The sequence below is a fragment of the Antedon bifida genome, chromosome 3 (assembly GCF_963402885.1).
Source record: "Antedon bifida chromosome 3, ecAntBifi1.1, whole genome shotgun sequence".
NCBI lineage: Eukaryota > Metazoa > Echinodermata > Crinoidea > Comatulida > Antedonidae > Antedon > Antedon bifida.
In genome coordinates this window covers 12,652,312-12,669,172 of record NC_136228.1, presented here as the reverse complement: position 1 = coordinate 12,669,172, position 16,861 = coordinate 12,652,312, and the positions used below count along the sequence as shown (strand labels likewise).

Here is a 16,861-nt window from a genome sequence, read left to right as displayed (position 1 = left end):
ATCCATCCTGTTAAATTAATTTTATTAAAACTACTGTTTTTTATATACTATTATAATATGTTTGAACAGATACGCTGGTTATTTCAAGGTGTCTCTTATCTTCCCTATTGGCATCATTTCAGCTAGTTCTAGTTGGCTCTCTAGTTATGTATAATACTTCTATGTTTTGGGGTTTTGTTTAAGTTCACCTTTGAGATAAGCTCTGTCTACACTATCAAACTAGTTTGACAAAAAAAGTGTGATGTGCCCAAATATGGTAGTGACATGCCCATATATGGTACTGATATGACATCATCATTTTTTTGTTCACATAATGTTTGATAGTGTGGACAGAGCTTTACCTTTAAGGTTGTGGCAGTTTTTACTGTACAACATAAAATTTATGTTCATTTAAAATGTTTGGTTTTACATGATTGTTAATCAAAATCTCATGTAACCATAGTCATCAAGATTCTATCAAGATAGTATCAAGATTCTATCAAGATAGTATCAAGATTCTATCAAGATAGTATCAAGATTCTATCAAGATAGTATCAAGATGATACTTGGTTTGTTAAGGTACTTACTCTCAACAAGGCTTATACATTTTGTAAATTATTAAATATTTGAATGTAGGAAAATCTGATTTTCCTTTTCTATAAAAATCTTGAATGTTGTATTTCGTTGTTTTCCTATTCCGTGTAAATAAATCCGCATTTTGCTACATTTTCACCGAAATCAACATATTTAAGAAAAAGGAGTAGAGTACAATTAGTTTTGAGCATAAGAACTTGGATTTGGTAAAAGGTTTTTTAGTTACAGATTAAATTGTATTGCACTTATTGGAGTTTCCACGAAATGGGATTTAAATTTGTTTTTGTTTGTTGAACAGTATTCCAATTTTTATTGGAATAATAAACTCATGATTTATCGCTATGTTGATCGTGCCATTTCCAGCAAACATCCTTGTTCATATGTAACCCCATGGGGAATCTTGATAGTGGCCATATTTACACTGGAAAACACCCTAAAAATGAAAAAAATTGGTGAATACAGCCACAGGTTTGTAGGGGGTTCCGTTTTCCCACAAAAGAGGCAAAGATCACCACAAGATGGGTTAGTTTCTACTGCTGGTCTCTTGGTTGTGGGCATGTTGATACTCTGTAAATGACATTCTCCATGTTTTGGCAACCCGTGGATATACCACTGATGTTAATACCACATTTATTATGTACATTTAAGCATAGTTACAAATGTACTATAGCATAAACAGAGACCATGCATGTACATTCTTCAGTTATTCAACATATTCTTGTTGGGTATCCATGGAATTCATTTAATGTAACTTTTTTTTGTCTGTACTGTACTGTATATTTACTCATAAGCTTACAAGTTTTTATCAATAAAATTGTACACAATACAAGTCTTTTGTCACTAAAATTTGAATATTTTTATTGAATGGAATATATTTATTTATATCCACCTCGGATATAATAATAAAATCGGTGGTGAATTGAAGATTATATACATCTGCTGTCATCACAGAGAACTACAATAGAACATACCATGAGATACAATAACATCACAGGACTCTCTAGATATACTAAGATAAAGTCGCCGTGTGACAAATTAAGAAAAATAATTAAAAAAACATGAATTTCTCAGTTATGTGACAAAAGTATGATGTGCTGATATATGGACAGGATGATGTCATATCACTGCCATATTTGGCCACATCACACTTGTTTGTCACACACCAACTTGGTCAAACTAGTTTGTAGACAGAGCTTTACAGTCACATGTTTTCAGTACAGTTCAATTATATGCTGAATTCTCAGAAAATGAAAAAAAAAGTGCAAACCAGTTGGTGGGTGTGGATAATTTTTTATAAAGCATTTAAAAAAAATCTGAAGTTGAATATGAAAACACCACCTTTAAGTTACGTCATTAGTAAAAATCAACCAATCACAACACGATGCAAGATGATTGGCTAATTTTTAAAACACAATGTTCAACAGCTCATTTTGAAAGTCCTGCCATTTGTATTGATGGTGGTGTGGTGTGATCGTTGCAAAGTGGAAAACCAAAGTTGAATCAAAGGTGTTGTTGAGTAATTTTATACTAGTTCAGACCTATTTTTAATCAATGTATAAATAACACAATTAGCGCAATATAATTTGGGCTTGATGAGGACTTATAGTGAACCGCTAGGCCTGTCTGAGTGGTGTTTTGTGGGATCGACGGTCTGTGTGTGTGACTCATGACGTGCACGGATTCCCGCGTTCTGCACTTCTCGCCTAAGTTTAGCTAGCTAGGCTAGGCCCACTAGCAATATTGTGAATTGTAACAGTTTTTATTATAAACCTAGCCTACGCAGTGGTTGCATCTACGCCCAGCTAGGCCTAGGAGTACAGTAAATGCAATCCACACAGATGTAGGCCCTGTTCATTAAAATAAAAAGGCCCAGCAGGAGAGGAGGGAGGGAGGGCCGATATTTTTATTTTCGGGTCAAATCAATAAAAAATGCATGCAAATTTCAGATCGTCTGCAGTCAAATTTTAACCTACAACTACAAGTCGTACAATTACAGTAGACCCTAGCTAGGCTTTTTTTTGTCTTTATGAATGTGGCCCGCATTTATTTTCGTTGGGGAAAACACCTGAATAGCGTGATTTTGTGAGGAACGGCATTGCACAATTCATAATGGGAAGGATTTGGGAGCAAGCGTCATGACGCATACGTACAAACAAATCACGTACGTACGCGTTGTGATGTTTGCTCCCAAATCCTTTCCACCATGCGTCGTGCACTCTATTTACGATAAACCTTATTAAGTGATGAGTTTATTCTAAATTATGTTCCAATGGGACATTATTATTTTGAAATGGGGCATTTATTTGAATTAATACGGTATTATACTAAAAACTATTTGTATATTTTTTTCTACATCAACTACTGTTCATTTAATTCAGTTGAGTTGTCTGGTCTATAATTGTTTGGCATGTCCCTACCTTACTTTATTTTTACAGATGGCCAAATCCAAAAGTAATTTAGATAATGATATGTCACCATCATTAATGTTCGATGAGGAAGATTCTGCAATAGATGAAGATCACATACCATCACAAGAAAGTATTGTTCGCAAGGACCTCTTTGATACACCAATGAAACTCACACGAGAATCTGTTGATCACAATAAAGAGCCAATAAAAGTTTACCTACGAATACGACCTTTTACAGGAACAGAAATACAAGACGGAGAGTCACAGGTACTTTATACATGTATTTTTATATATTAAAGGATATGATGAACATAAACTGATTTAAAAAAAACATTCACATACATAAAATTGATGTACAAACAAAATTCTAAAGCTCTGTCTACGCTCTCAAACTTTATGTGACAAAGAAATGTGATGTGCCCATTTATGGACATGATGATGTCATATCACTACCATATCTGGGCATACCAACCTATCATATTTGGGCACATCACACCTTTTTTGTCAAACCAGTTTGATAGTGTAGACAGAGCTTAAGGTCCAATTTTGTTTTTAATTAATTAATTTGTAAGTCATACAATACAGTAAACCTAATCCACAATCGGGGTAATTTTTTTGGTGAAATCGCAAAGGTATTTAGTTATTAAAATATGGTATTATTTATTATTATAAATATGTTAATTAAATACATTTAATAGAATGTAAAATTTGTACATCATCTTCTATAAAAGTCTCACAGCTGTCTGATTAAATGATTTTCTATAGAACTCAGTGTTTGTCTTTCACATAATGAGTTAAAATCCAGAACTTATAATTTAATGTTTTAAGTGACTGTAAAAATGCATTTAACATTATTTATCAATGACAATGTGAATAATGCTACTTAATTTGACAGGATTGTATGGAGGTTGCAAACAACTCCTCATGTCTACTCATGCATGCCCCACGAGAAAGCTTCAATTTTAAAAATATTGCACGTGTTGGTGGAACATTAACGCACAAGTACACGTTCTCAAATATCTTCCATGAAGACACGAGTCAGAAGCGGTTTTTTGATGACACAATGCTTGGGACTGTAAAAGATTTTGTTGACGGTCAAAACTGCTTAGTTTTTACTTATGGAGTCACAAATGCAGGAAAAACTCATACAATACAAGGTTTGAATTTCTTTCTAAATGTACTTGCAATACAGTTTTGGTTATCTACATTATTTTAGATCATATATTTTAATTTTTTAATAAAGAAATTCATGCGTCTGACATGAAAGTATAGTAAATATCTATATAGATATAATATATATATAAAATAATATGCTGCATTCAATTTGTATCCATGACTGGGTCTAATTTAGAAACTGGAAAGCTATCACTTTCCTTTCAGAAGTTAACCATTGGTACAGTAATATGAAGTCACAGATGAAACTAACTATTTTGATTATATTCTTTATTACAGGTACTGCCCAAGATGGTGGTATATTACCTCGCTCATTAGATGTCCTTTTCAATAGCACAGAAGGTAAACTGTTTCCTACTATGCGTATAAAGCCAAAGCTATTTGCTGATGTTGTTATGTTAAACGACACCCAGATACAACAAGAGGAACTTAAAAAAGCAGGGCTCTTGCGTTCAGCATCTCTTGATAAAGGAGTAAGTACTTTCTATGAGTGTGTCTAACTATATACAGTCCCTCCAACATAAGAGATAATTATTATTAATAATTATTCATTCATAAGTGTCACATCACTCCTGTACGGTATAGTGACAAGCTAACAGCTGTTACAAAATCTATTTGTACGAGAGACATTTGTACCGCTACCTCAAATACATTATGCATGGGATGAGTAGAATCTTGCAATATAGATATATATATTTTCTTCATCGATTTTCAAAAATTGATTCAATATAAAGCACTGCTCAATTCAAATAATATGTGATGCATACTTAACAACACGTTGTAGATTCCTGTTGGGAGAAATGTTTTAGTAGAATTTATATTTTATTTTCAGGATGACAGTAACGTTTCTGAGTCGGATTCATCAAAATTGTCACAAAGCTCAATAAATGAGAATTCCAGGTTATCCCAAAACTCGCTATCAGGTGATTGTTCAACGGCAATGGATGAGACAAAAGATGGTAAGTGCAGCATTTGTCTTATGCCGATGTATTGTCTCTTCATACTACTTGCAGGAATCCCAATAATACCTCTTTCACACCAAAAGCAAAACTCCGGAGTTGACGCCCCGGAGTTCAAATCAGCGGCGTTGAACAGCTGAAAGGGCGAACTGCGGGGACACTTTGGTGTGAAAGGTAACAACATCAAAGTTTTTAGGTCAAAAGGTCATCCTCACACGATCACTCATTGCTTTAGTTTTATTTCAAAATACTTATATTTGTACAAAATATATAGCGGGTCTAAAAATAATAAGTCGTATCAATAAAACATTATATGACTTCTGAGACTTCTGAAAACAATTATTAAATTAACAATATTATCAATTAAAACGATTCTAATGGTCGTCGCTATGTAAACAAACAAAATAGAGGGTGACATTTACAATTTTATAAACCCTGGTGTTGCTAGGTTGATGTGAAAGGGGTATCTGCAGAGTTTCTTGAGGTTTTGAATGGTCATAAACCCAGGGGTGTCTCCGGAGATCACTCTGGAGTTTTGGTGTGAAAGGGCTATAATTGCAGGAATCTTGAGATATTTCATGTCATCTTCTGCTCTCCTCTGAAATACAATGTAATAAGATGACTTCACATTTTTTTTTTTTTTTAGTTGTCAGCATTTTGAATGATATAAACCTTCGGATCCCAGATGATACTTCTGTTGATGTTGAATCACAGGGGCCAGTCAAGTTTTCAATTTGGGTGTCCTTCATTGAAATTTACAATGAGTATATTTATGATTTGCTTGAGCCAATGCCAAAAGGAAAAAAGGCTCGTCGGCAGACAATGAAGCTAGCTGAGGATAAGAATGGCAATGTATACATCAGAGGTAGGATATTTTTATATCATTTTTCAAGTTTAAAAATATTGCATACAAAAACATGTTTCAGCATCATCATAGGTGGTTATGCCAACAGCTTCGAGCATTTTCCATTTGCTTTTCTCTTAAGCTCTGTCTACACTATCAAACTTTATGTGACAAAAAAATGTGACATGCCCATATATGGACATTATGATGTCATATCACAACCATATTTGGCCATATCACTACCATATTTGGGCACATCACACTTTTCTTGTCAAACGAGTTTGTTAGTAGCTTTAAGCTATCAACCAGTTCAAAGTTCTCAGATATCTCTTGACCTCACCATCTTCTTTTTTGTTTAACTTCTTAAAGTTATTGTGGTTCATCTATTATCAAGTTATTCTTTTTATGAAAAAAATGCATGCTTGGTTAGAAATAAATCAGTTATATAATAGAATCAATTTAAAACTTACAGGTATGAAAGAAGTCATGGTAAATTCCTCCGACGAAGCATACAAAATATTGAAAATCGGACAAAAGAACTTAAGTATCGCCTCGACCAAACTTAACCACTGCTCCAGTCGCAGTCATTGCGTGTTTAGCGTAAAGGTACTCAGAGTTGTTGATGTGGCTAAACCGCACGTGGCGAGAGTCAGCACGTAAGTGTGATGATAAATATTTGCATACCAGATAAAATGATAGTTTCAAGAAAATTAAAAATCATTGAGGAATTGTGAATGTTATAAATAAGGACACATTACAAACAAAATAAATGTTGGAAATGTTTTTTTGTTTAGATTGTCATTTTGTGACTTGGCAGGATCAGAAAGATCGACCAAAACTCAGGCTGTTGGTGATAGAATGAAGGAGGCTGCAAACATCAACACATCTTTACTGACACTTGGAAAGTGCATCAAAGTTTTAAGATACAACCAGAACCATCCAGATAAGTTAGTACTTACGTTAATTAAATTTTCATCTATGCATAAGAAAAAACTTTAATCCTTTGCTAAACTGTACAATCATATCAAGTAATTATTACTTCTATTTATTGTCATTTGCATATAAAATATACATAGAAATTATGTTTGCTCTGAGATATACAAAAATAGATAAATGAAAAACTAACAAAAACAATTACAAAGTGTCACATCACTCTCAGTACAGTATACTGAAAAGCATTCAGTGCCCGAATGGCAGCTGGATAAAAGCTGTTACGAAACCTATTTGTACAGTACGATGGATGATGGACCGGTAACGTCTACCGCTACGTAACACCTCAAATACATTATGCATGGGATGAGTAGAATCTTGCAATATAGAATGTGTTTTCTTAATTAATCAGTTTTCAAAAACGGATTCAATAGAACTCTGCTCAATTCCAATGATATGTGATGCATACTTAACAACACGTTGTAGATCTGACTTATTTTTTCTTATCTTAATATATGCATTATCACAATTCTTATTAGTAAACTAAGATTTACCATACAACAAGTTTTTGAAAATAAAAAATAAAAATTGTTGAATGTCTTATCAGAGGTCAGAAGGTAATCCCATTCCGAGAAAGTAAGCTTACAAGACTGTTCCAGAGTTTCTTTATGGGACATGGTAAAGCATCAATGATTGTGAATGTGAACCAGTGTGCATCCATGTTTGATGAAACCATGCATGTACTCAAGTTCTCAGCTATAGCAAAACAGGTATTAAGCTCCATCGAAACTATCAAACTAGTTTGACAAAAAAAAAGTGTGATGTGCCCAAATATAGTAGTGATATTCCCAAATATGGTAGTGATTTGACATCATCATGTCCATATGGGCACATCACATTTTTTTGTCACATAATGTTTGATAGTGTAGACAGAGCTTTAGAACAATGTTTACAGTTATTATTTGCATCTATAAAAAGAAAGAAACGGCTACAGTTTGCTGGTCAATCGTTCATTTAGAAACTGCTTTTTCAGACATTAATATGTTGCTTTTTATGTAGGCTGTTTTCCATTATTGTTCTCCATTTTCTTTTTGTTCAATTTTAAGGTAACAACTGTGACTTCAAAACTAGAAAACAAACTGAAACTGATCAATGAAAAGAAGGCCACGGTCAGGACACCTATACCCCCAAGACAAACAATCGGTTGGGCCAATCCAGAAGAGCGAGGCAGAAGCGGATCCGATGATACAATCATTGAAGAGGACGAAGATGAAGGAAGTGATGATGAAAATAACAACAAAGTAAAGGTAAAGTTTTTTATCTACTACAGTTGCACCTTTCGTGAGCACCCACTACCTCCAGGAAGCGGCCACCTCCCTTAATGGCGCACTTTCAAAATCATGTTAGTAAAATTAGTGCATGTTTCCTCCCGTGAGCGGACACCTTTTTCACTAGAAATTAGATTGTAGGATAAATTACCTCCCGTAAGTGGCCACCCGAAAAATTTGTATTGACTTTTGACTGCAAAAATACAATTTTGATACTTATTGTGCTTAAATATTATTAGCTTTATTTCGAAGCTTGTGTGCAAAATCTTTTTGTTTGATTTATTAGGCGTTTGATAGATAAATACTAGTAGTATACCTGATGTTTTTTAGGTTTTTTACAATAAACAACAGGGTTCAGACTCTGCAAATAGAAAAAGAAAATGGTTGAAAATAGAAAATATCCCTGTCTCTGAGTCACTGTATAGCTATGGTTAGAATGTTAACATTGTTTCTTTGTATGTTGATATACTGTAAAAGTACATTATACATTTGCATTTCATTTTTGTTTCTAGGGACTGTTATCTGTGATTGACACCTTGAAGCAACGTCTTGTTGAAGAGAGACAGAAACAAATTGTAATGGAATCGAAGATAAGAGAAGAAGTCTGTAATGAAATGGCTCAGCAACTTGTCAACATTGAAGCAGAATATAGGTCAATATACTGTAATATTACATAGAATATAGGTCAATATACTGAATATTGTAATATTACATAGAATATAGGTCAACGTTTTAGCCCCAATTAATGGCGATTTACCTATATAAATTTTGGATTTTAACCGTTTCGTTCTCTCCCTCATGTTTTCTAGTTCTAGTTGTCACATGACCTAGAAGATCGTAGGGGCGTAGCAGATGAGATACAGTAGTAGTACTCATTATGATACGATACACAGGCATAAGCCATATCTCCCAGTGGTGCCTATCTACCCATATTTATAACTTTTAAACTAGGTGTAGGTTTTGTTTTTGACACTGACTATACAAGAATAGTTTAGCTAGTCAAGAATATTTTTCCTAGACATTTTACTTTGGTGTTAGTAATAAATCAAAAAGTAATTGTTGATGTCAACCAACTGTATTTCATCCAGATACTTTATCTTCCAAATTCAAAATGTATTTTAAAGCTCTGTCTACACTATCAAAAAAATGTGATGTGCCCAAATATGGTAGTCATGATACACATTTTTTGTCACATAAAGTTTGATAGTGCAGACAGAGCTTTAAGCTTCTTTCGCATCGCGTTAAATATGGACATGATGATGTCATATCACTACCATATCACACTTTTTTTGTCAAACTAGTTTGATAGTGTAGACAGAGATTTACATTGCACTAGAATATACTGAACCATCTACTTTGGAGCCTTGTTTTTAACTCATTTTATTTCTTCCAAATTATGCATGTTATAGTATGATGAACAAGCAGATGCAGGTAATGCAAGAAGAGAAATGTGATAAGAGAATTGAAATGTACATGCAGTCTGTGAAAAAGAATCGCAAACGAGCACGAGTGGAAACGGAAGATGATGATGAATTGGTGTCTAGTCTACTCTTACATGCTGAAGAATGCAAAGTAAAGGTATATAAGATTCTAATAACAATGATGTAGAAAAAATTGTATAAATCAAACACAACTAAAGTTTCAAGGTTTGAATAAAAGAACTAACATAGATTGTTAGATAATAAATATAAAATATGAGACTCTGCTCCCTTTTAAGCTCGGTCTACACTATAAAACTTTATGTAACAAAAAAATGTGATGTGCCCATATATGGACATGATGATGTCATATCACTACCATATTTGGGCATATCACTACCATATTTAGGTACATCACACTTTTTTGTCAAACTATATAGTGTAACCAGAGCTTAACAATCTTCATAAAACATCCATAAATACATTAATTAACATTATTTGTTTTAGGAGCGGGATGAAACGATTCAAAGTTTAAACAACTTAATTGCATCCTTGCAAGAACAGTTAAAGCAAGAGAAAGATGAAATGAAAAAGTCTGCAGAGAGCGACAGCATATCCTCCAAAACAACAGATGAATCTCTTCTGAATAAACAGATAAGTGAAATGCGTCAGACAATACTAAATCAACAGTCGGAGGTAACAGAGTTGCAAGAGACACTAAATGATGCAGCAGAAGAGTTCCATGCAAAGACCCAGGAGATTGAGAAATTGAAGGCCAAGATTGCAGAAGATTTTAATACAATGGATGGTCAGGTATGTCTATTTTATTATTTTTTGGGTTTATAACATTGTATACATAAACCATTTAATATTGCGCCATATCAAAAAAATTCAAGGAGCATTACAGATAATTAAACTAAATACATATACATTTTTTAAAATGTTATGTGACTTTTTAAAATAGTCAATATTGCCTAATCTTAACAGCATGCAACTTTTTGTTTTACTTGATTGAATTAGCTATGATCATTTCAAATACATTTTGTGATCATCGTTTGGTGTCTGATTATCATGCACACCCAGTTAAAGTTGATAATGCAACTTCCTCAAACCCCAACCCCATAAAAGCCTGTATATTAATGTCATTCTTGTGGTCTTTATAGAACCAAGCCATAAAGGATCTCGAGCAAGTTCTTAAGGATTGTAAAACAATGTTGGAAACAACAAATGAAAAGCTGCAAGAGCGTGATGGTACAATTGAAGGCATGCAACAAGAGATGCAGGAGTTAAAGCAAACTTTGAAAACTGCTAATGGAAGTCTTCAAGAACGAGATTCAGAAATTGAAAATTTAAAAACCGATATTCAAAAGCTCAAGGAATCTATAAGCACAGGTAAAAATAGACAGTAATATTGTATACAGGATGAATTGAGCCAACTATGATTGGCTTGGGAGTAACATTTATAGTTAATGTAAGGATTAACATGTATTATAAACATAACTATTTTTTTCATTTTGTAGTGTCCAATAAGGTGGAACAACCATCCCCAGACAAAGGAGATGAGACATGTGCTTTTGAGGTTAATGAAATAATGATGAAGAATGAGTGCCTGGAGGAGAAGTTGAAAACAACAGAAGCAGCTCTTGTAAGGAAAACTACTGAATGTAATGAAAAACAAGAGAATGATCAGAATATCAACAGTCTAAATGTGAAGATTGATCAATTATTAAAGGAAAAGGATCACATTCAAGTCTTGTATGATGACCAGAAAAAGTTGACAAATGAAACTGAAGATAACCTAAAAAAGGCGGAACAGCAAGTAGCTGTTTTTGAACAAAAAATGGAGAAGTGGGAAGAGAAGCAACAGATAATGGAAACAATGAATTCAAGTATTGAAAAGTTAAAAGATCAATGTGAGCATTATAAGAAGGTATTAGAAAAGAATCTAAGTGATTCTGAAACGGAGAGCAATTTGAAAGAACAGTTGGCTGATAAGAAGGAAAGCCAAATACAAGAGCTTAAAGAGAAAATTGAAAAATTACAAAAGAAAAAAGGTGACATTGAAAATCAGAATAAAGAGATTAAATCAATGTGTGAGGAGAGTCTAAGGGAAGCAGAAAAGAAGTATGAAGAACGCGAGCAGGACTTACAAGAAGAAGAAAGGAAAACAAAAGAACTAAATGATAAAATAAAACTGCTACTAGAAGAAAAGGAAGAATATCAGAAGGAAGTAAATGAATTGCTTAAGAAAGAGAGGAAATTAAGTGAAGAAATACAAGAGCTTAAAGAGAAAATGGAAAAATTAGAAAAGGAAAAAGGTGACATTGAAAACCAGAATAAAGAGATGAAATCAATGTGTGAGGAGAGTCTAAGGGAAGCAGAAAAGAAGTATGAAGAACGCGAGAAGGACTTGCAAGAAGAAGAAAGGAAAACAAAAGAACTAAATGATAAAATAAAACTGCTACTAGAAGAAAAGGAAGAATATCAGAAGGAAGTAAATGAATTGCTTAAGAAAGAGAGGAAATTAAGTGAAGAAATACAAGAGCTTAAAGAGAAAATGGAAAAATTAGAAAAGGAAAAAGGTGACATTGAAAACCAGAATAAAGAGATGAAATCAATGTGTGAGGAGAGTCTAAGGGAAGCAGAAAAGAAGTATCTGGAACGTGCAAAAGAATTACAAGAAGCAGAAAAGAAAACAAAAGAACTAAATGATAAAATAAAACTGCTACTAGAAGAAAAGGAAGAATATAAAAAGGAAGTAAATGAAGTGCTTCAGAGAGAGAGGAAGTTAAGTGAAGAAATACAAGAGTTTAAAGAGAAAGGGGAAATATTACAAAAGGAAAAAGGCGACATTGAAAATCAGAATAAAGAGATGAAATCAATGTGTGAGGAGAGTCTAAGGGAAGCAGAAAAGAAGTATGAAGAACGTCAGAAGGACTTACAAGAAGAAGAAAGGAAAACAAAAGAACTAAATGAGAAAATAAAACTGCTACTAGAAGAAGAGGAAGAATATCAGAAGGAGGTAAATGAATTGCTTAAGAAAGAGAGGAAATTAAGTGAAGAAATACAAGAGCTTAAAGAGAAAATGGAAAAACTAGAAAAGGAAAAAGGCGACATTGAAAATCAGAATAAAGAGATGAAATCAATGTGTGAGGAGAGTCTAAGGGAAGCAGAAAAGAAGTATGATGAACATCAGAAGGACTTACAAGAAGAAGAAAGGAAAACAAAAGAACTAAATGATAAAATAAAACTGCTACTAAAAGAAAAGGAAGGATATAAGGAGAAAGTTAGTGAATTGCTTAAAAAAGAGAGGACATTAAGTGAAGAAAATGATATTATCAACAAATTGTTTGCTGATAAAGAGATAGAAGCAGAACAGTCTAGCAATAAAGCAAAGACTTTGAAAGCGGAGAATGAAAACTTGGTAAGCTGTCAGGGAACAGAAGTCGACCAGTTAAACAAGAGGATTCAGCACTTGCACAGTGACAATCAAAAGTTTAAGGAACAGTTGAAGAAAATTGAAACTGAAATGAAAACGTTGACTGAAGAGAAGCATGGTCTAGAAAAGGTGCTTCTGGAAAAGAAGAAGAAAGAGTATGAAACAAGTGAAAAGTTGGACAATTTGAGTAAAGAAAACCAGAGATTTGAAGAACTTCTTGCGGAGAAGCATATTGAAGTAGACCAGTTACAAGAAGAAATTAAAGAACGTGAAAACTGTGATGAAGGAGCAGAAAAAATGGTTATTCAGAAAGAAAATGAGATTTGTGAACTGAAGGAAGGCAACCAGAAGTTGGAAGTTGAGCTGTTGGAAATAGACAAGAATGTTAAAAAATGGAGTGAAGATTTACAGGAACTTCAAGAGATACTTAAAGATAAAGAAGAAGAAACAGAGAAATTGAACGAGAAAATACGTAACATTGAGAAAGATAATGAAAATTTAAACAATAAACTAAAGAATGCAGATAAAGAGGGCAACAGTAAAGTTGAATCTTCTTTGAAAGAGATTAAAGAATTGTCTTCAGGCAATGAAAATCTACAAGAAAAGATTCAAGCTTTGTTGGAGGAAAGGAAGAATGACCAAAAGAAAATGAAACTTTTGACAAAAGAAAAAAGAGTTGCCGAAGATAAATTAAAATCATATACTGCGCAGATGGATAAAATAAGTGACAGAATAATGTCCTTTGAAGACAGAAGTAGTGAAGAGAACAAAACAGAATCACAAACCGAAAGTAAATCATCAAATGATAGCGAGGATCTTTTCGCATTAAAAGAAAATACCGACAACGAAGATACAAGCAGAATAGAAATGGATGTGACACCTCTACAGAAGAGAAGAAAACAAAGAACAAATCGCCGTGCCAAGAAAAGAAAGAGCTTGGATAGTGTAAGTTTAAATTTAACATGCCATTTTCACTTCTAAAAACTTGTTCATGACAAAAGAACACTATATCTACCCATGTGATGTAAGATAGTAATGTGTGTACATTATTACAGTACATACTTGCATTTTTAAGATAGACTAATTATGCTGTTAAATAAATAATTCACAAAAAAACAAGATAATTCAAATGCTATTTCGAAAAACTCGCACTTCTTTCTTGCACTATTATTCATAGAAAGCTGGTTATACATTTTTGCAACATTTTTATTGATGTTGTTTTTTCAGGATGATGATGATGATTTTCAACCAAAAGCCGCTAAAAAGGAACAGCCACGTAGGACAAGAAGAACTGCCAGGAAAGAAGAGGCAGAAAATAAAGTTGCTGATGGTAAAGTTGCCTCGCCAGGAGCAGAATCCATCTCCAAATCAGGAAGGCGTGCTGCCCTTACAAAACTTGGGGATATGTTTCACAACAAAGGTGAATTGAATTAATCATTGATTTGTCCTTTTTGTCTACCTAAAAACTTCTTACAAACAAAAAAGCTTTATCAAAGGAATTTCAGATTTTAACTGGCTGCATTTTGTTTTTAATCAATACATTACCAGTACATATTTCTACATTTGTGTGCATGTTAAAATCATGTAGAGCAGGGGGAGAGCAGCTAAAAAGTATTAATATTTTGTCAAAAACATAGTTGATAATTTCAATTTTTAGCTGTCAAAAGAGAAATACACTTATTCATTGCTATGTGTGTGTAATTCTGTATTTCTACTGCATTTACTGTCAAACCTGCTTAAAGCCTTGTCTACACTATCAAACTTTATGTGATGGCATATCACTACCATATTTGGGCACATCACTACCATATTTGGGGACATAACACACTTTTTTTGTCAAACTAATTTGATAGTGTATACAGAGCTTTACATCACATTGCTTCATTCAATGTATTCTCACATTTTCTTTCAAATCTTTTTTCTGTGCATTCCTTCTCAATTCTTACACTCTAAATCTGAATCTGCTCCAAATTCTTTAGCTAAGAAAATCGTTGATGTGGCGTCAAGCATCACAACACCTCAGAAGTCACCACCACGCGTTGTAGAAATGCGCCAAACAGGTACAGAGAAGAAGAAAAAACGCAAACTTTACAAGACAGATATATCCAGTCCATTTGAGTGTAATCCACATGAGGTAAAACGCTTGTATTATTATTAATCTCACTTTCAATTAAAATTCATGAATTTACAGTTGAAAATACCAGGCACTATTTAATATTGAGTCGACTGCAGGTGTTAAAGCATGATCCATCAGTGGCGTAACGGCTATGAGCGCTCACTGGCTAAACCCGGGGGCCCATGTGAAGTGCCCAGAGGATTAAAATAGGCCTATGCCGAAAAGGCTAAAAACACTCAAGGCCTCCAGCATTGGAACTTGGAGGGCCACTTAGGTTTTCTAAACCAGGAGTCTCGGGCCTCTGCGTTACGCCACTGAGAGCCATACAATGTACACTGCCGCATACATCCATAAAGCAACCATTTACAACTCCATATTTAGAATCTATTACTGTATTTGGTATTGCATATCAAATCAACCAAGAATTTTGGATATATATGTTGTGTCCGACTGGTCACTTACAAGTTCGAATGACTCGCAAAAGATCTGCTCGTAAACAGCGAGGAGTCTGCGGAGCTATATTTTCTAAAAACAGACCAGTCGGATAGGGATTATTTATTCATACAATTATTACTAAATAATATTGTATGTAAACCATACTTTCAATATAAGCCAAGACGACGTCAAGATAACCATCATTCATTGTAATTAGAAATAAAAAATAATTATAAGCAATTTCTTCTTTCTTTCTTTTTATTTGCCCATAAATATAAATTGTAAACATTGTAACATACAAAAAATAATAATAATTATATCAAGGGAAGGGCTAAAAAATTGTTAAAACTAATCAAGTTCACGCCCCTAATCATTGAAATATAAATAGTTATATAAATAAATTTTGTTGTTTTTAGGTGATATGTCACACAGCAGCAGATAAAGAGACCGACAATTCACACGGAATTGTCACCAGGAAGCTGCGATCAAGACAGACAAAGATTTAAGAACGAACAAGGATCTTAATCAATTATGTAAATGTAAATAATCACTTCAGACCACCTTGTGTAAAACTTTGTACAGTAGTATACAACCGTATTTGACTTATACGTTGGAACCGATTCATTGGGACACTCTTATACAAGGGAGATCCCTATAAGAGCAGTATGTGTGTTAACACTGCGGCCAACCCCTATTAAAGGGACACTTTGTGTGTTAACACTGCGGCCAACCCCTATTAAGGGGACACTTTGTTGCATCCTGGAAGGTGTCCCCTTGTTGGAGGTTCTATTGTATGTAATCTGATTACATTAATACAAAATCACATATATATATATATATATATTTACAAAAATACAGTAATTTTAACTATTGGTATCTACCAAACAAATTTATATAATGCACACTGATATATATACAGTATATAAATAGGTGTTATAAGAGTGTGTATTGTTTAGAAATACTGTGACTATAAAGCATAAACGTATACATATATGCCTGTAAATGTTTACATATAATATTTGTTATTATAATGATTTTTATATACTGTATCATTAAAATACCAAATTACCAGTTGTTGTTTTCAAGTCATATTTATTTTCATTAAAATCAATACATGTAATAGGGTTAACCATACCGTACCAAAATGCTTATAAATCGAAACGCTGAGACCATCTCCATGCTCAGACATACCTTATTACGCTCCAGTACAGTGGCCTTATCCACCAATTTCTCCTAAA

The 16,861-nt window shown here is 33.5% G+C and overlaps 1 protein-coding gene across 2 annotated transcripts; it reads left to right on the top strand.

Annotated features, from left to right (window-relative positions):
* The first annotated feature begins 1,997 nt into the window (after positions 1–1,997).
* LOC144838587 (uncharacterized) lies at positions 1,998–16,694 on the top strand. Of its 2 annotated transcripts, none has more exons than XM_078694007.1 (18): positions 1,998–2,079; positions 3,009–3,248; positions 3,877–4,138; positions 4,434–4,627; positions 4,987–5,113; positions 5,760–5,978; positions 6,430–6,613; positions 6,752–6,904; positions 7,495–7,657; positions 7,994–8,194; positions 8,728–8,867; positions 9,625–9,793; positions 10,141–10,446; positions 10,797–11,025; positions 11,154–14,017; positions 14,300–14,492; positions 15,052–15,206; positions 16,040–16,694. In XM_078694007.1, exons 2-18 carry the CDS (start codon positions 3,009–3,011, stop codon positions 16,127–16,129), a joined length of 5,889 nt encoding a protein of 1,962 aa, XP_078550133.1. In that variant the 5' UTR covers positions 1,998–2,079; the 3' UTR covers positions 16,130–16,694. The 2 variants fall into 2 exon arrangements, with proteins under 2 accessions (XP_078550133.1, XP_078550132.1); XM_078694006.1 differs by having other exon boundaries at positions 15,019–15,206.
* Positions 16,695–16,861: the final 167 nt, after the last annotated feature.

What these genes read in the sequence shown, in the direction of transcription:
- LOC144838587 (XM_078694006.1), top strand. Translation starts at nt 3,009, where the DNA reads ATGGCCAAATCCAAAAGTAATTTAGATAATGATATGTCACCATCATTA. An exon ending in AAAATAACAACAAAGTAAAG is followed by an intron (nt 8,195 to 8,727) that starts GTAAAGTTTTTT and finishes TTTTGTTTCTAG; the next exon opens with GGACTGTTATCTGTGATTGA. An exon ending in AACATTGAAGCAGAATATAG is followed by an intron (nt 8,868 to 9,624) that starts GTCAATATACTG and finishes TGCATGTTATAG; the next exon opens with TATGATGAACAAGCAGATGC.